The sequence below is a fragment of the Enhydra lutris genome, unplaced genomic scaffold (genome assembly GCF_002288905.1).
Source record: "Enhydra lutris kenyoni isolate GAN:26980312 unplaced genomic scaffold, ASM228890v2 scaffoldscaffold43, whole genome shotgun sequence".
In the NCBI taxonomy this organism is placed as follows: Eukaryota; Metazoa; Chordata; class Mammalia; order Carnivora; family Mustelidae; genus Enhydra; species Enhydra lutris.
In genome coordinates, this window is record NW_019154127.1 from 4,507,258 (window position 1) to 4,532,044 (window position 24,787).

The 24,787-nt window shown below is 40.5% G+C and overlaps 3 protein-coding genes across 4 annotated transcripts in view; 1 reads left to right on the top strand and 2 right to left on the bottom strand.

The window, feature by feature from the left end:
* The window catches only part of LOC111155693 (SON DNA binding protein), a 33,108-nt gene extending 21,033 nt beyond the window's left edge, over nucleotides 1-12,075 (top strand). The window contains 6 exon segments of the mRNA XM_022515999.1: nucleotides 2,088-2,198; nucleotides 3,322-3,438; nucleotides 7,594-7,741; nucleotides 10,143-10,214; nucleotides 10,317-10,432; nucleotides 11,013-12,075. Coding sequence (XP_022371707.1) covers nucleotides 2,088-2,198; nucleotides 3,322-3,438; nucleotides 7,594-7,741; nucleotides 10,143-10,214; nucleotides 10,317-10,432; nucleotides 11,013-11,171 — 723 coding nt within the window. The 3' untranslated portion in view covers nucleotides 11,172-12,075.
* Nucleotides 12,076-12,219: 144 nt separating this feature from the next.
* LOC111155694 (downstream neighbor of SON) lies at nucleotides 12,220-23,496 on the bottom strand. Of its 2 annotated transcripts, none has more exons than XM_022516000.1 (10): nucleotides 23,157-23,496; nucleotides 22,360-22,440; nucleotides 20,531-20,734; nucleotides 19,418-19,596; nucleotides 18,157-18,335; nucleotides 17,472-17,550; nucleotides 17,252-17,356; nucleotides 16,333-16,531; nucleotides 14,078-14,290; nucleotides 12,220-13,045 (listed from the first exon to the last, which is right to left on the bottom strand). In XM_022516000.1, the coding sequence occupies exons 1-10, from the start codon at nucleotides 23,466-23,468 to the stop codon at nucleotides 12,908-12,910; spliced, it is 1,689 nt and encodes a 562-aa protein (XP_022371708.1). In that variant the 5' UTR covers nucleotides 23,469-23,496; the 3' UTR covers nucleotides 12,220-12,907. The 2 variants fall into 2 exon arrangements, with proteins under 2 accessions (XP_022371708.1, XP_022371709.1); XM_022516001.1 differs by having other exon boundaries at nucleotides 17,243-17,356.
* Nucleotides 23,497-24,192: 696 nt separating this feature from the next.
* The window catches only part of LOC111155780 (crystallin zeta like 1), a 40,048-nt gene continuing 39,453 nt past the window's right edge, over nucleotides 24,193-24,787 (bottom strand). The window contains exon 13 of the mRNA XM_022516178.1: nucleotides 24,193-24,671. Within this exon, the coding sequence (XP_022371886.1) occupies nucleotides 24,572-24,671 (100 nt within the window). The 3' untranslated portion in view covers nucleotides 24,193-24,571. The remainder of the gene's footprint in view (nucleotides 24,672-24,787) is intronic.

Genomic DNA, 24,787 nt, shown 5'->3' on the forward strand with positions numbered 1-24,787 from the left:
CCTTCAAGGTTGTTATATTAAAATTTCTTCCAGCGTGAGATGTGAATATAATAAAGTATTACTGAGATTCGAATGAAGTTTCATCCTGGGGATAAACGACGAGACATTTAGGTTATCTGCTTATTCAGTAAAGCCTTAAAAAGAAAAAAGTATGAAGATATGTTTCCAGATGGCGGAAATTCAAAGATAGGTGTATTCATTTGCTTTCCAGTTGGGAAGAATTTTATTCTGGAAAAGTTGGGAGCTTTCAGAGCCATCTTAACTGCATATTTAAGGCCAAATTCATAGTTGGAAATTGGGAATCAGGGCTTAGGGTGGTGGGTAGATAGATTTTCCACATTATTTCCTATAAGTTTAGACTTACTTGAATAAAAACCCATCTATATCTAAACATCAAAAGTTTATAGACTGCTACACAGAGTAGTTCAGGCAAGGTTAATGAACAGTATTTGGGGTGTATTTGGTAGGCCTTCAAATTACATCGATAATCCTGCCAAACAGTTTTAGGAAACATCTAAGATAGGCCAAAGGAATGTAAATTTCAGCCTGAAATATCTGGGTTCTCATTTAAAGTACCAGCAGTTAATCGGAATTACAATAGAAGTAAAGAGTGAAGATACTAAAACTTTTAGTGTTTACTTGTGATTTTGCCTATATTATTTTTTATAGGCCCCAGACATAATTAGTATGGATAATTACTATATTGACTGAGAAATTTAAGATCTTCCTTTCCTGAGATCTATAAGCAGTATAATTACAGAATGAGTTTAGATTCGTTTTACTTTGTTTTTAAGAAGGTAATACATAAGAATCTGTGGGTGAAAAATTTTATTTTGCTAGCAGAGTATTATGATTCAGCAAGATAACTAAGAGTGATGCAAGAAAAAGGGGTTCATTCTGAAGGTAGGAAAAGGAAGATTAGTAATTCTTAATGTATGAGATAGAACTAGTCTCTCATTGTCACATACTCCTTTTCTGCTATATAGGTCTTTGTTTTAGAAGAAATATTTCATATGCAGTGCACAGTTAAACTACAGATAGCCTTTATTTAGCTTTTAAGGAAAAATCCTTAGCCATTGACATATCTTACTGACTTCTTACGTTTGTCATATCCATGCAGTACCCATTAATCATTCTTTGTAAATGAATTTGGGAAAACCTTCCCATGTCAAATAAACATTTTCTGAAAATGAATTTTCTTGGGTGCTAAAAATTGGTGAGTTGATACAAGTCAGCATGAGCTCTTAACATTAGAATAAAGAACATCAAATACTTGATTTTTCTTTTATGGTTGAGCCTTTCACAAATCTGGTAAATTGGGAGTTTGCTCTAAAGATTACCCTTTAAGAATTCTCTTGGACATTATGAAACATTTAAAAAAGTTAAACCATAAAATCAATCTGCTCAGCACAAAGTTTTTACAGGTAGGGTATGAGCTTTGAAAAGGAAGACCTAAGTCCATTCAGATACACCTTATTTTAAGTGTTTGCGTTCATGGTCTGTACCCCCACAGAAATACTTTAATTTGGGTCATTAATGTATGTAAACTGAAATATTTTTCAAAGAATTGGAGTTCCTAAGACCATATTATCCCTGAGCATCTGCAAGAAGATGAAAAGCTGTGCGGAGAGGCCGCTGATAACCATAGTGGTTTTCTGCTCGCTTGTTCAGGAACCTTGCTTATTGCTTCTGAACATTATGCTAATAAGTAAGGTAAAATGAAAACTAATGCATACAAAGCTAGCAGTTAGAAAATAGTTCAAAATTTCTCAGTTTTTTGGTAAATGACTCGTTAGTGAAGGCCAGAGAGTTTTAAGTTCTTTGCAGTTTTCTATGATTGTGATTTGATAAAGTAGAAAATAATGAAATCACATTTTGGGTTGAGTTCAGCTGCTGCCTCTGATACTTTATAATTTATCTTAAATCCTCATCTACTTTCCAAGGTTCCTTTTGGGCATTTTTTCCCTCTACTTTGGAAGATTGTTAATTTGTAAGACTATTTTCTGCATGTAGCAGCTAAAGAGCATTTTTGAGAATTTAGGGGGTCTCTCATAATTTGAGATAATTATCTATGTTTTCTTTCTTAGCCTGTGGACATCTCAACAGCAATGAGTGAGCGGGCACTTGCTCAGAAAAGACTCAGTGAGAATGCATTTGACCTTGAAGCCATGAGCATGTTAAATCGAGCTCAGGAACGGGTATGTAGTTGTTCTAATGTCTAAGTGAGAATTTAATTAGATAGTTGTGACATAAGCAAAGTCTGTGGCATGCTGTTGAAATGTAGGTCCTTATCTTAAAAATCCAAGGAAATAAATAATTTGGCATTATTAGCTTATTTTAAATGAAAGTGATTTGGGGCATGATCATTCATTTAGTAAATATTTATTGTGTACTATGTGGCACGAACTGTTTAGGAGAGTAGTACAATAGAAAAATTCGCTGCCCTTAAAGAGTTCGTTATCTGGTGTATAAAAGTAGCTCTGTGCCCACAGTAGCCCTGTGAAGTGTAGGTACTATTATCACTTGAGTTTCCAGCGGAGGAAACTGACAGTGGTTAGTCCGCCTGAAGCAAGGATGATGCTGTATGTCAACTACACTGGAATTTTAAAAAAAAAAGTGATTAGGCAGTCTGAGTCCGTGGTCTATACTTTTAACAGTAGACAGCTTTTCCATTTGTCTTCTGCATTCCTTTGGTAGATCTGTATAGAAACAGTAAATACACATTCAGACAGATAAGAAAATAATACTGCCTGACAGTACCAGTGTACAGTAAGTCTACTTTGAAGGACCGACAACTGATTCTTTAACCAGCACAATAAATGTTGGTGATTAATGTAGTGCTCAGTTTTTAAAGAAAGCTGTTTTATGTGTTTATTACTCCTTAAACATGTCTCTCGAATTTATTCTGGATTTCTAATACCACAGAAAAGGTAGTTAAAAAACGGTGGTTATGACGTTTATATATGTACATAAGCAGAGGGTGGGGATCCTTTGCTGTACAGACTCTTTTCTGTGTTCATGTATTCATGTGGTATTTTGAAGAACGAGTATTACAGTTACGCTTTTTAGTTGTTAGAAATACATCTCAGATCTTGTTACAAATGGGACCCACTGAATGTTACCAAAGTGCTTCTTTGGAGCATTTAAGAAAAAATGTTAAATATGTATAAAAATTCAGCATACTGTTTTAAAAGTTGAAGTTTTAGGTCTTAGCCTTTTCAAGAATGACATAAACTGTTTCATGTAGTGAAATAAATCAGTGGGATTTTGACTAGGTAAGTACTTTTACTTAATTCATTGAGGCATTTGTTTTTCCTTCAGATCGATGCCTGGGCTCAGCTGAACTCCATTCCCGGTCAGTTCACCGGAAGTACGGGAGTACAGGTTCTGACACAAGAGCAGTTGGCTAATACTGGTGCCCAAGCCTGGATTAAAAAGGTACACGACATCTGCATATATGAAAGTGGCCAAGTACAAAGTTAAGATTTTTTTTAGAAAATGTGTTACTAAAAATGCACAAAGAGGCCAGTGACTTTAACCAAAGCTCATGAGTAAATTTGCTCTGTGTGCATACTCAAGATGGACACTGAAGATGGACCTGATTTGTGAGACAATGGCAGATGGATAAATGGGGCTTAAGAGCCGCTCAGTTTATATCCTCAAGTTTTATTTCTGTATTGCTGCTGCTGGGTTTTTGGGGGGTGGTTTTTTAAAACTGTTTTGAATGCTAACAGTGTATCTCAGGTGCTGTTCAGAATGTTCCACAGTTCCTGTTGGACTACTAATCTAATGATTTCAAAGCAGTGGTTCTCAAATTTTTTCTCATCATGGGATACTTTATTACAGGTTTATTTTTGGTGGATCACTGCCCCCAAGAGCCCTCTTACCATCCCAGTTTTTCCATTTCTCTATTCCTCTGTCGTCCTTTCCCCTTCCTTAGTGCCTGTGCCCTCTTGTAAGCATTCTTGGCCCTCACTCCTCATCCGTCTGGTGGTCTCCAGTCCCCGGTCCCTATGGTTGTCAGCTGCCGGGTACAGCAAGTTGGTTGGGAGGCCCCAGTATTAGCACTGCATGTGGTGATTTTGCCATGGGACTGGACGGCTGGGGAGGAGGGCTGGAGTGTGCGTGGGGGAGGGTGGGCAGTGCTGAAGGGGTGGTGAAGGGGGTGGGGAGGGGACGGAGGATACTATCTCTGTGGACCACCATTTAGGCCCTGGTGGCCTCTGGTGATCCGCAGGCTCAATTTGAGAACCACTGATCTCATGAAACAAACAGAATAAGACCTAAATACAAGGGAGAGGACGGACGCCTCGTGCTGTGAAGATGTAGGTGCTCCTGGTTTCAGATTCCGGCAAGGAGACCTGTGAACTTCACCTACGGCTGCCTCATTGTTGGGGGAGTCTTAGGTGGTCATGAAGGGCTTTCTGAATGCCTTCTGGTGAAGGGATGTGGTTTGGTTGGATGGGTGATGGGAAATTTGTTTCAGGAGTACTGGCAGCATGGCAGTGCTGAACTGGGAGGCTGCGTGGTCTAAAGGAATGGGAAGGTTTCTTTATCCCGCTGTACTCCTGACTGCTTTTGTGATCATGGGCAAGTAATTGGAATTTCAGTCTCCAAGTGTCATAAGACAAGTCCTTACGACTGCTTCACAGGGTGGTAATGAATAGCGTGATGGGCACCTGTTGGAGAATGGCTGATTGCTAGGGAATGAACTGAATTTCGGCAAAAGGAGATTTTGGTTGCTTCGGAGCTTTTAACCTCATAATACTTCAGTTTTGATAGCATTATCTCTAATGACCCTCTTATTAACAAATTAATATAAAACATATACCCTCAGTTTGTCTGCCATTTGGGGGGGAGATAGCTGCACATTGTAATAGGTGTATGGTGGGCATATGGTCAGATATATGAAAAATTTACAACTTGTTTATAATTTATTAGGGATCGGTGTTGGAAAAAAGATGAAAATCTAGCAAAATATTTTAAATTTTGAGTTCATTTTGGACTTACCTGTATTACAGTGTTTAAAAATAGTGATTTGTGTAGTACTTGAAAATGGCTCTCATCTCATTGGGAAGAATTACAGTTACACACCTATTTGAATACTTTTAATTCTTTAATACTATTTAATCTTGAAGCTGAGTGCTCAGTATTTCACGAAGTTAAACTTGAAGCTTATGTGGGCATTTAGACACATATAGATTAAATAGTCTTGTACATCATTATGTAGAAACTTCTGAATGCTATTCCTTTGCAAAATTTTGGACTTCATTTGGATAATGAAGTACTGATCCATAATGCTTAAATAGTTCTAAAAATGTTAACATAACTTGCAAAAAATGAATCTCTTAAGGATTAAATTGGTTCCCCGCAGACTTTCCCTTAATTTTTTTTGACTTCCAGTCTTCTAGGCAGTTGACAGGTTTTAAATAATTCACATCATGTTAAATGTTACAAGTCATTTTGATAAATTAGATTTGTTCATCAGAGAAGTTTTTAAATAAGAAGGCTGTGCTTTCAGAACAACTGCCATTTATATGTTTACAGAAGAACATTTGCTACTGATAGGAATGAGGGAACATTTATAAAAATGTGGAGGTCATTAGCTGAAAATTTAACATCTTCACTGTCAAGTACCACAAAATGTCTCTTTATTGCATTTAGAAAACTTTTTCAGTGATCATAGGTTTTCTTGCCTTGCTATTGCCCAGCACCCTCTTTTTTGTTAAAAACTCCATGGAATGACAACATTCTCCATATTCTTTTTAGTTTGTTACAGTATATTCTTGGATGAAAAAGAATGAGAGTTTACCATTATTACTGTTTGTCAGTAAAACATTTTTAACTGATAACTGATTTAAAAGAACCTTTATTTTTTGGAATTGAGTGGTTTGGACAAGACCCGATGGGTATCGTTTGCTATTACAGTTTCATTAGATTAAGCAGCTTTTTGGTGAACTGTGTACACACTGGGGTAAAGAAACATGAAGATAGTAGAGATTGGAAACTGAGTTGGAAGCCTGGGTTTTTTGGGGATTTGCATTATACTCTGCACAGTTGCCCTTTTTTTTAGGAGTGTTGCCTGGAAAAGAGGGGCGGATGAACCTGGAAGTAAGTAAAAGTCCTTCTAGGTGTGTAGCAACAAGGCAGTCGATACCCAAGCATCAGCTAACTTTTCTCTTTATACATCAACACTGCATGGCCTGCACCAAATAAGGAACTGAACCAGGGGTATGTTTTTACCTCCACAGCTGCCTCCTTCCATCAGAGCACCTGGTTGAACTTAATGTCTAGTCACACGTCATTGGCATGCCTGCTCCCCAGCATATAATTTACAAAGCTGGGGGAAAAAGACGATACAGTTTTACTACTGTGTGAAAAACAAGATAATAAAAAAATTTAGTATTAACTTATCAATACAGGAAACGATTTATGCATACTCTTTCCAGAGCTACCAAAAGTTTTGACTCCCTCTGTTGATAAGTTAATGACTTTTGCTGTAGATTTGCTAGAGAACGTAAATCTAAAATTTAATAACAAGGGGAAGTAAAGCAGGATTTGGAGATGTTACAAATTCAAAAAAAAAAAGGCCATAAACCTCAACAGTAGAATTCGTTTGTTTTTTAGAATGTGCTTTGAAATAGAGGCATCGCCTATTTTATTTCTCAGTATGGAAAGCGACTGATGACCACGCTAATGTAGATAGCTGTGCATCTTACGACATTAAGTGGTTTGCTGCTTTGATGGAAATTATGGTTCAGTGGGTTGGATACAAGAGAGATGACTGTTCACAGAATAACCTGTGAACTTTCACCCTCTGTATGGAAACTTGTTTCAGGGCCAAATCCTTGTAGCTGTCTTCTTGCCCCGGTCAGTGCCAGCCCTACTATTCACAACACTGCTGCCACCGAGGCCTAGGTATGTAAACGCTTAAGGAGTTTTTTACAAGTCTTTTAACATCACGCTAGGTTTTAAAAGAATTCAGTTTCAGTTTGGTATGACGACAGGGTGTTTTATGTGACTGTCCGTTTCTTACTGTGTAAATACAGAGACTTATCTTTTTGCTTCATAGGGATTTTCTTAGTAAAATACTTATACTTGCTTTATGGTAGAATGGGAAAGAAAACTTGGGATGTTAACAGTATGCTTCTTCAGTGTCCAAACTATTTCTAAATGATTTCTGGGCTTTATTCATTAACTAGGTACACCTGGGACAATTAATATTATTGACTGTTTTAACATTGCCTTCTTTTTATTTTGCAAGCTAAGAAGAGATACCAGTGAACCTAAATAGTGGACGAAAACAGGAGTGTTCTAATTTTTTTTTTTTTTTTTTTTGGAGGGGGACATGAGGGCCACTGTTTTAAACTGCCATTTATTTGCCTTACTTGACTTTGAAAATACTCTTACGTTAATGTGAAAATAATTAGAACATCCACACTACAGTATGTATATAAGTTATAGAAATTTTAATTGCTATATCAGATCTAGAAGTAAAATAAGATTTTTTTTTTTTTTTTTAAAGTTACACTGAGTTTGTAGTCAAATTCTAACTGTGAAATGGGGACATTTTACCTTTCTTTCTTTGGATAGGATCAGTTCTTAAGAGCAGCCCCGGTAACTGGAGGAATGGGAGCCGTTTTGATGAGAAAAATGGGATGGAGAGAAGGAGAAGGATTAGGAAAAAACAAAGAAGGAAATAAGGAGCCTATCCTAGTTGATTTTAAGACAGACCGAAAAGGTAACACATTGTTTTGGGAATGTTGATTATATCTCCTTTAATATTTAGGGTTTCATTACCATCCTACTTTATTATTTTTTAAAATTTCCTTTTTTTTTTTTTTTTTTTAAGGTTTTATTTATTTGACAGAGATCACAAGCAGGCAGAGAGGTGGGGGAGAGAGAGGAAGGGAAACAGGCTCCCCGCTGAGCAGAGAGCCCAAAGCTGGCCGATCCCAGGACCCTGGGATCATGACCTGAGCCGAAGGCAGAGGCTTTAACCCACTGAGCCACCCAGGCACCCCATCCTACTTTATTTTAAATTGAGTTCTGTACCCAGTGTGGGCTTGAACTCACGACCCTGAGATCTTGAGTCCTACACTCTACCGACAGAGCCATCCAGGTGCCTCTTTAAAAAAAAATTTTTTTTTTCCCGAAGTAACCTTCCTATAGTTTGATGTCTGTGATACTTAAGTGGGGTATATTTATAGTTGTTACGACATGAAAGTTCTGCCCATTTGTGGCAGCTTTTATAGATACAGATGGAGTCACTGATTTGAGCTAAAAGGTGGTCTTATGTTAGTTGCTTAATATTACGGAAGTGTGCATAAATCAGTGTAATTGAAATTTCAACTAGATTATAGTTTATTAAATGGTATCCCCTTTTTTTTCTTCTTGATGGGGAACATATACTTCATATACTTGTCTTTGTTTCTAGGTAGGATATAGTTTTTTCCTTTCTCAGATATTTTATCCCACATATTCTCCTTATTTCCAGTTAGAGTGCTGTTTTGTCTTCATTTTATATAAACCCTTTTGGCATGTCCTTTCTTAAGCTCTAATTGAGTTTTCTTGGGTTGGGGCTGGAGACCAGTTGCTGACAGCAGCAGCATCATCTGCTCTTCGTATTGTGCTTGGGGCACCTTGGGACTTCTGTCTTTACTAGTACTTTGCTACTCAGGTGGAGATCTGTCTACATAGCCTGCACACAGTTGCTAAGTATTAAAAATACACTCGTGGGGGTGGGCTGCTGGGTGGCTCAGTCTGTTAAACATCTGACTCTTGATTTCAGCTCAGGTCATGATCCTCAGGGTTGTGAGATCGAGCCCTGCATTAGGCTTTGCACTTAGGTGTGGTGCCTGCTTGGGATTCTCTCCCTCCTCTGCCCCCTCCCCTCACATTAAAAAAAAAAAAATGTATATATGTACTTAGTGCTCACTGCTGACAGCCAGTTGGTACCTTTTAAATAATACCTTCCCTTGGAAAAACGTCTTACATAGATGGGGCTGAGCTGTCAGCTTTGTGATTTTAATAGCTTGTATAAAGCCTGATTTTTAAGAACTAGGAAGTTCAAAACTGAAATTAATTTTCCTTAACTTTGCAAACAGAAAGGTAAAGTTGAAGTTAATGTAGTTAAATTACTGTCAATGAATTTGGAAACCAACCAGCTCAGACCAAATTGTGTCTTATAAAATGTTTTGCATCAGAATTTCTGTACTGTCATCCATAGAATACTGTGATGCCATTTTTAAAATTTGAAATTGGTGGGATTTATTGTCATGATTCTCAAAATAGGCTGGAAATAGCAGGAGAATCATCCTTGCTGTGGCATTAATTCAAATTCTGGATTGAATTAGGAAAGGACATTGTACTGATACCACATTGACATTGTCTTATAGAAGTTGAACAGATTTTTTGTGTGTCATAGGTGACTGGTTGGAAGAAAACCTCTGTAAATGCATTATGTAATTACAGGGAACACCCTTTTTGGAATTGTGTTAACAGTGTTGGGTTTTGAGAAGCATAGTAGCAAAATTAGTGAGGAACTGATTGAAAATTCACAGGAAAGCATGGATTTTTGCTAGTAGTACAGTGAAATCCCATTGGAAAGGGAGATTATGCAGTGAGATTGTCTTCTGTGTATATCATTTGATAAGTCAGAAAGTGGTTGTTTGCTGGGAAAAATACGGACCCATTTATAGAGACACCCTCTTTTTTTAATTGTTTGGGGTGTGAGGCCTAAAATCCTCACCTTTTGGGGAACTTTAATTGGGCATTTTGTTTAATGGGATTGGAAGCCTTTAGAAATCACTTGTAGTAAATAGACACTACTTTTTAAACTTAGAAAGAAATAGTCCTGGAGATGTTAAATATGGCACTATTCATATTCTAAGTTTCTGTGTTCTATGAACATTTGATTTTTTTCCCCTAATTTCTAGTATCAAGGTATATGAACATAAAGTATATAGGTTTATATATTGAAACACAGGGAAACAAGTCAAATTACATAAAAATTAAGGGTAGTGGGAGTTGAATATTTTATTGGAAGGCATAGGTTGTGATTCACGTTCCTAGAAGCATTGTATAAGTTTAAAATGATGCTTTGGAGTTTATTCAGTGAACATTGGCTTTTTATTTTAAAGGTCTTGTTGCAGTAGGAGAAAGAGCACAAAAGAGGTCCGGAAACTTCTCTGCTGCAATGAAAGATCTGTCAGGTGAGAGCACATTTTAATTTCCTCTTGTCCTATCCCCACCTTGATTCATAATTCGTTACCACAGATAGTGAAAATAATTAATGGCTTTTTTTCCCTCTGTAGGCAAACATCCTGTGTCTGCTTTGATGGAAATCTGTAATAAGAGAAGGTGGCAACCACCAGAATTTCTCTTGGTCCATGATAGTGGCCCAGATCATCGCAAACATTTTCTCTTTAGGGTAAATATGAATTTCTGCATTAATTTTGTACCCTCATTAATTTGATGCCTGGAGGGTGAGGGATAAGCATTGTATGGTCACAGGATTGATACATTGTGGGTTGGGAGTGAATTATGTATGTGTGGGCAGAAGTGGTAGGGATTTGGGATTTTAAAATAAGTATACTTTAACATGATCTGTCAATATCCAATTTTTCAAAAACGATGGAGGGGAAAAAAATGGGTGAATCTGGTGAATAATTTGTTGACATTTTCTAATGGAACATGGGGAATTAATTTTAATAGTTTTATCAGGGTTTTCTCCATTCCCTACCTCTCCCCCACCTCACCCTCCCATTTGGAGACCTGCTTTTAATTTGCAGTCCCTTTTCCCAAATGATTTGCTTTTTCTGGGTTGAAATTAATTTGACTTACACAGTGTGGGTTTTATATTTTGGTAAATTATTTTTCTAGCATTTAGTGAAAAAATACAAAGCTAATAGATATTAAAGTTTGATGCTGTTCTTATTGTATGTTTTTCTTGAATAGGTATTGAGAAATGGAAGCCCTTACCAGCCCAATTGTATGTTTTTCTTGAATAGGTATTGATAAATGGAAGCGCTTACCAGCCCAGCTTTGCCAGCCCTAATAAGAAGCATGCTAAAGCCACAGCAGCTACTGTGGTTCTTCAAGCAATGGGCCTTGTACCAAAGGACCTCATGGCTAATGCCACTTGCTTCAGGAGTGCCTCACGTAGATAGATTGAGGTTTTATATTAATCATTTCAGATAATTTTACTCTGCATCAAAATGTATTTCCTCTTTAATGTTGTAAATATTTGGCAATTTAAGACATTGTGTAAAAAGCAATCTGTAAAAACATCTCCAGGCTTTGATTTTTGTACCATGGAAATTGTATTTAACCATACAGGGTTTTGGTATGTTTATATTGTTTACCTTAGTGATGTATTTGTTTAAGTGGCTAACATCCAAACGATTGTTTGAAGGCATCCGTAATCTTCAGTGTGGAATGTTAAATAACGCTTTTATACTGTATTTTGTACTATGATGTGACCTCCCTTCCTTATGGCTAGGCTGCTGTAACACTTGCCTGTAATCAGTGAAGGGCTGTGCACCTTGTACTAGTTCACAATGGGTTCTGCTGGACAGATACTGGGCCAGTGTTACTGAGGTAATGAAGCAAGATCTGTTCCACGGGCTAATGCCACCATCTCCCCTTAAAATTCTGTAGAGGTTGTACACAGAAAGTGGTATGTTGTGTGATGATCTGCACTAAGTCCTGCTTTCCCATCGAGCCACCTGGGCCATGAGAAGGGAGTCCGAATGAAGTCCGATTAGAATTCTGCAGAGGCCAAGTACATTTAGTATGGCATTGAGTTGTGATATAGTTTTACTTTGATGTGCATTTTGAATTTCAGCTACACCTAGATAGACGTTAAATGATAATTAAAATGCTGTAACCAACTTATCTAATAAAATCGGCATCCAGCCACTATTTTGTTGACTATGAGAAAGTTTAAGTTTATGTTAATTTTTAGGGTCTGATAGAATATTTCATGTGTATTACAGTGGTATTCATAATGCTATGTCTCTAAACTTTATTTTCAAAAGCTTAAGGCCCAAATATAAACTTCTCTGGAATAAATGGTGGTGTTTTATTTTCTGGGTCATAAAGTGAACACATACTTCTTCACTAAATACTGTTATTTCTTTACCCAATGCTTTTGATTTCTAAGTACTTTTATTTTTAAGAAAATCTGAATTATACACACGCACACACACACATGCACGCACGCACGCACGCACACATATACCCCTACGGGAGCAATAAATACTACTTTACCATGACAGCTGAGCATACATTACAATTATTAACACTATTCTGTGGGGAATACAAAATACCTTATCTGATTTAACATGCATTAAAAAACCAAATTTAATATCTTTGAGAAGAGAATAATTATCAGAAGGAAAGCAGCTCAACAGGTATGGTCTACATTTGTTTTCTATCTTTATAAAAAGTTAGAACCTGCCTATAATTGCAGGTGATTCATCAAATATAGTTTTGCCCTGATGCCATCAGTCTCAATGCCAGGAGACAACATAGTAATTTAGCTTCAGTTCCCATTTGTAAGGAAAAACTGACATTCATGACATTTAGTTTTCTACTCCGTTTATAAATTAGGTTAAAAGTCTGGAAGTCTCAAGTTACTGATGTTTCTAAGAAGCTGGGGGTTATCTTCATATCTGAACGAGCTAATCAGAATAGTAAAAATGCTGATTTAAAATCTTAATCCTACTGTTTAACCCATGTAATAAAGTAAAAGGTTAATGTTTATAAACATCTGAATATTTTAAAGATAGTTATATTCCTTTAACTTCCAAAATGAACTTTAGAGCCAAAGGGATAACAATCTTGAATTTCCTTGCCAGAAGGCTTTTTTCCTCAGAGATTCCTTTTAGGCTTACTTTGATGTTCAGGATCTCCAATTATAAACGTAGTCGCTCATTTCCACGTGTCGTAAAGATGATTTTCCCAGTATTGGTGTTAGACTAAGTTGGTCTAGAGTCTTAGGATGCAACCCACAGTTCGCGAGCTCCTCACGAACGGTCTCCTGTGGAAATAGGTACTCAGGTCAGTTAGAAAGCACATCACTCTTGGGACTCTCCACCCCACGTGGGGCTTGAGTTCACGACCCTGGCAAGCGCTGCATGCTCTTCCGACTGAGCCAGCTCATTCCCCTTTAGATTTTAATGTAGGTTCCGTGCCCAGTGTGGGGCTTTTCAGTAATTAGGATTGATAACGCTGCACAGCACAGTTTAACTGCTATCATGGGTTGCACACTCTACCAGCTGAGTCAGCCTGGCACCCCTGGACACTCCGATTTTAGTAATTTCCATGGAACTTGGAAAAACACTCGCCTTACTCGTTTGTTCATAAGGTAAAGGCAGTTCATTATCAATAGACATGAACCCTAAAAATTTTCACATATAACAACAGCATCCACAAATAATTTTGGTTACTCTTAGAAGTGTGGCAAATGATAAAAGCATGAGGCAATTTTAAAGGTCTTAATTATAACCTGTAAATAAAAACTAGGACCAAAATTGCAGGCAAATACTAGTTAAATATCCGTAGCTGTTTATAATGCAAGAATCAGGTACTATTAAGTTCCGATCTGAGACGGCCACGAACATAACTTGCCTTTTCTTTGTGTTGGGGAAGTTCTTCAGTCATGTTGGGTACGACAATCTAAACTAACATTTACCTCAAAAAAAAACCAAACTTACCCCTTCATCTTAGTAATTAGGATTGATCAAGTTACTATTAGTACAGTTTAATACCCTAAGACACAAGTTTGGCTTACTAATTCACTTCTTCCATCTGAGGAAACTAGCTACAATGAAATGCTTACAGCTGTCTACTATGTTTTTGTCCTTAAGATTTTATTTATCAGAGAGGGAGGGAGCATGCGCGTAAGTGGGGGGAACAGCAGGCAGAGCAGGCGGAGGGAGAAGCCGGCTCCCTGGCGAGCGAGGAGCCCAGTGTGGGGCTCGATCCCAGGACCTTGGGCTCATGACCTGAGCTGAAGGCAGCTGCTTAACCTACTGAGCCCCCCCAGGCGTCCCTACAGCGGTCTCCTTACCTTATCCAGTCCTTCATTCACCGGCAGGCAGGCATTAAATACAGCAGTTGGCTCATGTGTATACAGTCCAGCAGAAAATGACCCCTTTTGTGAAGACTGGAGTAGCATGGTTACAGAATGCAGACAATGAGGCATGACGGGACCTGTGATCTCCAAACTAAATTGGTCTTTGTATCCAGAAATAGCTTGCGTCTTCACATTTACACTTCGTGCCTTTAAGAAAATTTAAAGAAAAAATGACGGTCACCATCTCTCAAGCTTTTGTCCCTAGCCAAAGACTTGTTCAATAACTTCATTTGGGTCTTCCTCTCTACTAACCAGTGATGGACTGAAGAAGGCAGAGCATAGAGGGAAGAGTTCGTGGTATTGTAATAGCACTGTATGGTGACAGCAGCTATACACATGATCGTAGCATAAAGTAGCTCACAAGACCTCAAAAGAATGCTATAGGAGGAAAAATGTTAATTCTCCATCTGTAGCACATCTCCAAATTATGACTCAGTGTAAGCATGTTCTAAAGAATATAACTTTTCATATGGTATCCTGACTTAGTAATATACTTGTCTTATTAAGAAAAATTTTTTTGAAGATTTTTATTTGAGAGAGAGAACAGAGGGAGAGAGAGGGAGAAGCAGGCTCCCCACTGAGCAGGGAGCCCAATGTGGGTTTGATCCCAGGACCCTGAGATCATGACCTGAGCAGAAGGCAGAGGCTTAACCAACCTGAGCCATCCAGGTGCCCTCAAAAAATTTTTTTCAAAGTAGGATCCATACCCAGCATGGAGCCCAGTTTGGGGCTTAAACTTAATGACCCTGAGATCAAGACCTGAGCTAAGAGACGTTTAACCACTGAGCCACCCAGGTTCCCCCATAAAATTTTTTTTTAATGGAGGGCACCTGGGTGGCTCACATGGTCAAGCATCTGCCTTCGGCTCAGGTCACGATTCCGGGGTTCTGGGAGAAGTCCCACATCGGGCTCCCTGCTCAGTGGGAAGCCTGCTTCTCCCTCTGCCTCTCCCTCTCAATTTGTCCCTCATGAATAAATAAATAAAATCTTTTTTTTTTTTTTAAAGATTTTATTTATTTATTTGACAGGCAGAGATCACAGAGAAGCAGGCAGAGAGAGAGGAGGAAGCAGGCTCCCTGCTGAGCCGAGAGCCCAATGCGGGGCTCGATCCCAGGACCCTGGGATCATGACCTGAGCTGAAGGCAGAGGCTTTAAGCCACTGAGCCACCTAGGTGCCCCCAAATAAATAAAATCTTAAAAAAAATTTTTTTTAGTGGAAATATAGTTGACACACAATGTAAACATTGGTTTCAGGGGTCCAACAATGATTCTATAACTGTATACATTATGCTGTGCTCTCTCAAGTGAGCTCCCATCTGTCGCTATACAGTGCTGTCATAGTACCGCTATGTTCCCTATGCGGTGACTTTCATTCCCGACTTCCTCTGTTCCCTAACTGGAAGCACGTACCTCCTCCCACTCCCCCTTACTCCTTTTTGCCCACCTCCCATTCGAGTTTAGTAACATAATTTCAATGCAGAATATTGGGCAAATATAAGAATAAATTATATTTTTTAAAAGTAAATAAAGGGGCACCTGGGTGGCTCAGTGGGTTAAGCCTCTGCCTTCAGCTCAGGTCATGATCTCAGGGTCCTGGGATCGAGTCCCACATTGGGCTCTCTGCTCTGCAGGGAGCCTGCTTCCTCCTCTTTCTCTCTGTCTGCCTCTCTGCCCACTTGTGATCTCTCTCTGTCAAATAAATAAAATCTTTAAAAGAAAAAAAGTAAATAAAAATTCTACTAATAACATTCACTATACATTTTGTATTTACAAGCGTAATTTTTTTCAACACTGTAGATATACAGCTGTTCTTTTCACTTATCCATGATTCAAGTTTTGAGATTAATAATTTAACATAACAACCTCGGCTAGGATCTTTACTGGTTAAGAAATGAGACCAAATGAGATCAAGCAACTTTTCCATATGGCAAAATGCTTTCGTTGCCAATCATATTTATTCAGTCAGAAAAAATTATTTTCATCTAATTCAAATAAAACATATAATAACTATATTTTGATGTAATTTCTTTGATACATCTTTATAAATGAATGACTTTTTTCACTGGGAGGAAAGCAAAGACAAAATCTGTACCACACAAAATGGCAGGAGTTATTAAAAATGAAGACTTTGATTTATTCTTAAAAGGCTAATTTATGAGGATCAGTGATTCCCCCCCCCTTTTCATTACCTTAAGCATTTGCATCGTGGCACCTCGGAAAGCTACAGGCGATAAGAGGGTTGGTGGAAGTCCTGCCTGTGGACCTGAGCTGGCAATTAAACTCTTAGAATTGATCAAAAAATTCAGCAGCGTCAGGGTATTCATTCCCTTCACCAACACAACGGACTCCGGTCTGTGGTCCATTTGCACTTCGTGTTTCTCTTTACATCTGAAGAGGACTATCAAGGAACTTGCAAATTTAAATCCCATAACCAATGGGGAAAAAACCTTGATTCTGAATCACTTCAGACCCTTTCTTCCCATTCCGAACCGGAAATGCTCTCGCCACCCCACTCTGCTGCCATTATAACTTAGTGGTTTAAATCAAAATGATTGGGACGCCTGGGTGGCTCAGTTGGTTAAGCAGCTGCCTTCGGCTCAGGTCATGATCCCAGCGTCCTGGGATCGAGTCCCACATCGGGCTCCTTGCTTGGCGGGGAGCCTGCTTCTCCCTCTGCCTCTGCCTGCCATTCTGTCTGCCTGTGCTCGCTCGCTCTCCCTCTCTCTCTGACAAATAAATAAAAAATAAATCAATAAAAATAAATAAATAAATAAATAAATCAAAATGATTTCTCTTTGGCCATGTGAATTTGCTAGAAGTGGACACCTCACAAAAAGTAATTTCTTCTCTAGTCAAAACAAACAAACAAACAAAAAAAAAACCATGCTCTCCATGGAGTTTCATTTTTTAAAAAAATAGTAATAATTGTTCATGGTTTACTGGTACTGAGGGAGTTTGTTATTTAGTGTCATGATGGAGAATTAGTTTAAATATGATCTTAAGGTAATTTAAGATCATAGTCAAAGAAAGCTGTCAGTCACTATTACATATGTAGCTCACTAACGGAATTATATGGAAACCAACTGTAGTTAACATAACAAAGGATATAGCTTGATAGAGAGCACGTCTGGTTTTTTAATTTTATCTCGCACACCCATCTCTTCCAGCCAGGAAAAACTTTCATCTTCATCCTCATCACTGATAACTTGTTCCCTAGAAAATTGTTATAGTTAAGAGTTTCCATTTCATAAAACGGTTCCCTCTACAAAACAATTACACCAAGTCCGTAAGTCTTTAGGTGACACAAAAGGTGATTTTAATCACATACTCTCCCTGTCCCTGGCTTGTCCCAGTTGCCTTCTTCTCATGGCCATTTTCTTTTATTAACGGCAGAGAAAATTCAATACCTACATGAGAAAAGAAGAATACAACTGATTTTTCTTTAATATAATCTTAAAAGAACTTAACAGGTATGCCTTACTTTTAAAGAGTATGAAATCTAAAGATCTGAGCTTTTACCCTTGATCTATTAAGGGACTAACTTTCAAGCTTTCTTGACAGTAGCCCAACACACACACACACCCTCCTTTCAAACAAAAGGTTCAGGAAACAATACACACTCTCACTGCATGTGGTAAGGTGCTCTTTCCTAAAGTACTGACTGAACCTACTAAATAGATTCCATGATCATTAATGGTTGACCCAGTTGCAAAATTGTTACTAAAAGGGGGTGGGTAATTTGTACTATCAAGGAATTTCTAGAGGAATATATTCAGATGGGAACTTCCCAGGTTAACACGTGGTGGTCAGATCAGAGAAGGGAATACCACTAACTTAAAGGTATGCATTGGGGACAGCTTAAAGCACTGCTGGGGAAAAAATCAGAAATAAAGATGCTTCTGTAGGTAAGATTGGTAAAAGACAATTCAGCTGGCAAAAAGATAATTCACATTTTAGCTTTTAAGGAAAGTAAGATACAGTGTGGTATTCTCATTTTAAGCCAATGGTTTTACCTTCATTTTTCATAGCTTCTCTTATGCCTCTAGTTGTAGGAGATATGAGAGCTGTGATCACATCATTTCCTGCTAATCCTGCTGCGCGGAACAGGATGGTAAACTGGTATGTACAAACGTAGAAATACGGGCAAAGTTTTGTCTTCAGCAGATTATAAAGAGAAGTGAAGCTCACAGACCTATGAAGCAGCACAATTTAGATTTTTTAAATGTATTTAGCTTAGCATCTAAAATTCAGTTTTTTATCATTCGGTTTGATACTTGATTGAAAACATGATACATGTATTACTGAAAATGGTTCGAATTTTTGCCACTACATATATAACTTGGCTTTTACAGGACTCAGATCGGTCATGGGACTCACTGATGACTTCTAAATACTTTAACCAATAGTGTTTACTGCTTAATCACTAAATGTTTTTTCTTTAAATAAAACACAATTGCTGGGGCACCTGGGTGGCTCAGTGGGTTAAAGCCTCTGCCTTCAGCTCAAGTCATGATCCCAGGGTCCTGGGATCGAGCCCCGCATCGCATCGGGCTCTCTGCTCAGCAGGGAGCCTGCTTCCCCTCCTCTCTCTCTGCCTGCCTCTCTGTCTACTTGTGAGCTCTCTCTCTGTCAAATAAATAAATAAATAAATAAATAAAATCTTTAAAAAAAAAAAACAAAAAACACAATTGCTAACTGGTTGCTGACCCTTCTCGGAGCAGCTTCTGCTGATGAGAAAGGAAGCAGCCACTGAGAATAACATAAAAGAACGTCTGTATATGCTTATGGAACACTTACACATACTTCCACAACTGCACGAAGAGTGAATAAGAGTTAAAAAAAAAAAAGTGAATAATTTAAATGTTCGTTATTAACAGCTTAGAAAAAATAATTCAAAAGGACAGAGAGATCATTTTACCACTACACATTTCCACATCACAAGTAAGGAGAGAACACTGGTAAAATGAAAATTCACTTTTAAGATGCACCAGTGTTTAATCTTACCAGGCTCTCGGGGCGCCTTGGTGGCTCAGTGGGTTAAGCCTCGGCCTTCGGCTCAGGTCATGGTCTCAGGGTCCTTGGATCGAGGCCCACATTGGGCTCTCTGCTCGGCGGGGAGCCTGCTTCCCCCTCTCTCTGCCTGGCTCTCTGCCTATTTGTGATCTCTCTCTCTCTCAAATAAATAAATAAAATCTTTAAAAAACAAAACAAAACAAACAACTGCCTGAAAAACCACCAATAAACTGCACTCAAAAAAAAAAAAAAAAATCTTACCAGTCACTCATTAGAATGTGTTGCAAGGTTTCATCATTTGCCCAAGGGCTTATCTTTCCAGCCATTTTTCTATCAGCTCCGATGCGAGGGAACAGTGGTAGCCAAGGAAAGGCAGGGTGAAGCCAATAGATAAGACTCTGCTGGAAGGCACAACGGAGCTCAGTGGAGACTTTGGGATCCTAAAATCCAGAGATGATATTGGACAGCTTTGGGCACATTAGAAGTAGACGATGTCATTAAGAAGCACTGATACGCCACTTATTCTCAGAATCTTTACTGTTTCTTATGGGAGAGTATTAATAGCGGTTACAGCGCCTAAAAGGGAGTTTATTCTTGCCTGTGCTTCTTGCCTGTTAAACCGTATCAGAAAGAAGACTTAAGTACAGAGGGGAACGTTCCCTCGGCTCAGCATCGACTGTCGCCTATTACCACGGAGGGGGACTGTGGGGATTGATGCTGTGCGTAGGCGATACCACGTTCCACCGCTCCCCCCTCACAACTGTTTCAACAGCAGCCAGTACAAATGGGTAACGTGAACCAAAAACCCTCCTGGTCTATTTATTAAAAAAGATGTACCAAGGACTCTTTGAGGTAATCACTTTTCATCTAGTTTGAGCCGATGAGCTGCTTGAGGAGAGCAATTAACGCTTCTCCAAAACCATTCTAGAACTCGTTAACTCTACTGCAATACTTACAACAGACTATCAACCCCGAAGCAAGAACGAGCATACATAAAAAAAGAACATACGCCGTATCAGAAAATCCACAGAATAACCAATCTGCCTTTGCAATCCTACTCAATTGCTTTTCATTTCTTTCCCTTACATTATCTTGCTCCGAAGACCTTGAAAAAGAATGGCTTAGTTCAAACAATTCCTGCCCAACACATTAACTAATTCTCAGGACAGGTCCCTAAATTTAATGGGCAATTACTGAATCTGACAGAGAAAACTGCATGAAAGCACCATTTAGGAAATATAAAATTTCCCAAGTCTTTGTGTCTCTAAATGTCAGAAGGAAAACTTAATAGAAGGAAGTATCTGTGCCATTTTGCAGAGAAGTACGTTTTACAATTAATTTGTTCCTTTAACACATCTGTTTTCTCAGAATTACCTGTATACTTTGAGGCAAAGTAACTTCTGTTGCCCTACAATGCTGGATGACACCTTGAGCTTCTTCCTGTGCTTTCAGATGATCTGCCCAGGTAAAGGGTTGAGAAGAGGTGAAAAGGAGTCGAGTTTTAATACTCCAGTCCACAGGTAACTCAGTACTTTCTGAGGATGGAGTATAAGATTCGGAGAACGATACTTGCGGAGTCTTTTAGAAAACAGAGAACACAAAAATTAGTGGAGTACCAAAACCAAACCAACCAACCAACCCAAAAAACCCTTTTAATCTACAGATCTGATCAACCAGAACGATCACAAAAATGTCAAAATTTTATAAACTGTGTAAGTAACACTTAAAACACACTACACACGATGAAACACTCTAGAAAGAGTTACTCAACTGTGGTTTCGGACAGTGGTTTTCTCTGAGAAGCGGGGATCTATTGTTATGGGTGGTAGTGGTGGAGGGGCATATTTTACCTGTTAGTTTATATATAGTTCTATATAGTCCAATTACAAGAGGCATGTACTATTCCCATGATCATAATTAAAAAAAAAAAATCTATTGATCTTGCCGTCAAAGCAAAAACCTTCCAAGTGTTTTATTATTTTTTAAAAGATTTATTCATTTATTTCGGTGGGGGAAGAGCAGAGGGAGAGGGAAAGAACCTCCAGCAGACTGAGCACAGAACCTGACTGGGCTCAATCTTGCAACCCTGATATCATGACCTGAACCAAAATTAGGAGTCAAACACATAACGGACTGAGGCCCTCAAGTGTTTTAAAAAGTACCTTTTAAGCCTCTAAAACTCTGGAACCAGGGCTAAGTGGCTCCTGCAGGTAAACTTAGGCAGGGCTCTTAAGAGGCCATATGTAAAAAGCATTTCCTGATTTCAAAACTTCCTTCTAGACTGTTTTGCTGTCTTTTCAAGGCAATTTTCACCACTTTACAATGATTCTTTGAGGTGACATCACATAAAAATAACAGGTAAGGGGGAACTATTTTTTTAAAGATTTTTATTTATTTGACAGACGGAGATCACAAGTAGGCAGAGAGGCAGGCTGGGGGGGGGGGCAGACTCCCCGCTGAGCAGAGAGCCTGATGTGGGGCTCGATCCCCATCATGGACCTGAGCCGAAGGCAGAGGCTTAACCCACGGAGCCACCCAGGTGCCCCTTTTTCTTTTTTTTAAAGATTTTATTTATTTGAGAGAGCAAGCGAGTTAGCACACAAGCAGGGGGAACGGAAGAGGGAGAAGCAGGCTCCCCGCTGAGCAGGGAGCCCAGGACCCTGGGGGGGAATTATTTCTAAAAGACCCCGTGAAGGCCATCTATTTACGTGAAAGGGAAAGTGGGTCTTAGCTCTTGTCGCCTGCTCCTATTAGGACAAACTCTGTTAAACCATCACAACAGGAAAACCTGCGGATTGGTATCGAGAGAGCGTGCGTTGTGGCGGTGTCAGCAAGGTTCAGCGACATGCCACAACCTGCGGAGGTCATCTGGGGATTGAGTCTGAAGATTCAGTTAAGGACGAAGTTCAAACAGCAGCGCAGCGTGGACTGATGAGCCGGAGCTGTCACCAGTCACACAGGAATAGTGTCAGAACGGCTGGAGTAGGAGAACCTGTATCTACACCAACCCTGGCGTCGGTACCACGAGAAACACCATTTTTACATCGTATAAAGTCCACTCCGGTGCTGATGCCGTCTTGACAGCCCTAGCACAGATGATCACTCGGCACTCCCGGCAAAGCGATTTTCCAAGTAAATGTTTCTGACAGGTACGGATTTCGATTATAAAAATATACATTCTAATAACATTTAAAAACTATTACCTGGAGTAATTCATTAACGGTTGTTCTTTCAGGAAACTTCTCGTCCCACAGCAAATCATTTTCCTGATTAGAATCTAAAAACTGAAGGGGAAAACAACGGTTCTTTTCAGTCCTAAGTGATGCTGGAGTTCGCGTTAACACGGACAGAGCCTCACCGGGCACACAAGTTCCTCCGCGAAGGCAAGGGCAGGAATTCACATGCAAATCACTAGCTCAGGGTTTCAGTTTTGTGTCTGAACTTTACTGTCAAAATGGGGTGGGGGTGGGGGAGGCCGGGGATACGTGCGCCTAATAACCGATGTAGATATCTCAAATCAAAAGTTTCAAAAGGCTCTGGGGCAAGAAAAGGCTAGGAAATTCGGATTCCAGGACTCGCGAGCATTCCTCTTTCTCCAGGATATTTTCGAGCGCGGGAGAAGGGAGGCTCTGAATCACGCAGGGAAGGAGGGTCTCCTGTAATCTTCCCACTGAGCAGCGGCCCTCCTGGATGAGTCGCTCCGGGATTTTTCGAGCCGTCTTCCCACTGACCTCTAACCCCCAGGAAGCCCAAGCCCGGCAGGACCGAGGGGGGCGAGCCCCAGGGCCCTGCGCTTCCCTCAGGGCGGGCGGCCGGAGCGCTCGCGGGACGCACTCCACACAAAGCCCAGCTTCCAGAGCGGCCTCTCCCAAGGGTCAGGGCCCCTCCACCGCGGCGCTCTCCGCGCCCATTTCCCCTCGACCGCGACAATTTGCCCGGATTTCACAGCGAATCCCCGCACTTACGAGAGCCCCTCGCCGGCCAGGCCCGCCACACTCACCGGGCCCTCCGCCTCCTGCTGGCCGCGGGGCTGCCCGTCGGGGGGCTCCGCGGCGGCCGGCGGCCGGTTGTCCAGCCGGGCGAAGGGGTTCCTGCGGGTCGCGGCCGGGCCGCCGCCGCCTCTGCCCGCCGCCGAAGCCGGGAAGGGGCGGAGGAGCAGCCCGGCCGCCAGAGCTGCGCGGCGCGGCGCCGGCTCGGGCTGCTCCCCTGGTGAGGCGGCCGCCCCGCGGCTCCGGACGCGTTTTCGTCGGAGCCGCAAAGTCTCGGGCGGCTTCTTGAAATTGGGCGAGTAGCCAGGCACCGCAAGGGCCATAACGCGCGGCTCACGCAGAGGGGCCTGCCGGCCTCCCCGCTGGCGCTTCCCGCGCGCGCCGGCCCCGCCCCCGACGTGGCCCCGCCCCCGAGGCGCGGCGAGCGCGAGCGACGTCGGCCGCCCGCGAGGCCCCACCCCCACGCCTCGGTCGGGTCTGGTCCCCTCCGCTCCCCCGCGCTCCAGCTGGGTCCTTGGCTGCAGTTGGGTCGCGGGTGCCGAGAGGCCCCGGGTTCGGGGCGGCGACGTGCACTCCCCTATCTGGCACCGAAATAGCTGACACGCCACTTAAATCTGCAGCAGAGATGTAATGGGCCCAGAACATGGCGCTTGAATGAAAAGGAGACGTCACACTTGAGCTGCTGCTTCTTAGGTTTACAGAGGGCAGAGGCGACGTCTAGAGCTGGCGAGAGAGCCCTGCGCCTCCATTTCCCCTGGCCCAAGAAAAGAGAGAACCCCGGCAGGAATCAGCAAGTGCAGCCTCCTAGCCCCTGCCACGCATGGCCACTGCAGCCCCCAATCCCCTCCACCCCGCACACGCTGCAGCTGCCACCGGCAAGTTACGGTGCTGGTCCTGTTTGATCCCGAGGAAACCCTGAAATAAATGAATGCTTGAAAAATTTTTAAAGTGTCTATGGACTAGATCCTTTGAGACTTGAAAATAAACTCAAATGATTAAATTACGACAGCAAAGGCTCGTTAAGGAAGGAAGGTATTGAGAACGGAGTTGGTACAAAAGTAATAACATTATTTTGACATACCAAAAGACTAACAACTTTGTCAATAGAGTAGCATAGCTTTTCCTGAAAGCAATTTTCTTCATGGAAAGAATTTTATAACAGAGGAAAATGTACCAAAACAAGCAAAAAAGAATTTCAGCATATTCCCTTTAGACGTTAATTACGGAATTGTCTTGACCATTCGTAACAATACTTTTTCCAAATACTTCTCAAAAACCTTAAATAACTTTGAGCGTCTTGACTCACAGAAGGAAAACTGAACAATCTGATTTTATCTTCCTTGACTTTTCTGAGCAATTCCCAAGGAAACTCTGGCTTCAAGTACTGGAGGAGGTTTATCCAACTGAGGTCTGAGAAAGAACAAAATTAAAATTGAACAACTTGCTTTTTTCTTCCTTGATTTTTCTGAACAACTTCCATGGTAACTTTCGCCTCATACAGTGGAATGGGTTCATCCAACTGAGGCCTGAGAAAGAATGAAATTATTATACAGTTAGGTCAAGGTAAAGATGAGTAAAACAATAGGATGAGAGTTGACACTTGCTGTAGTTCAATTCTATTATTTTTTTTTTTTTTAAGATT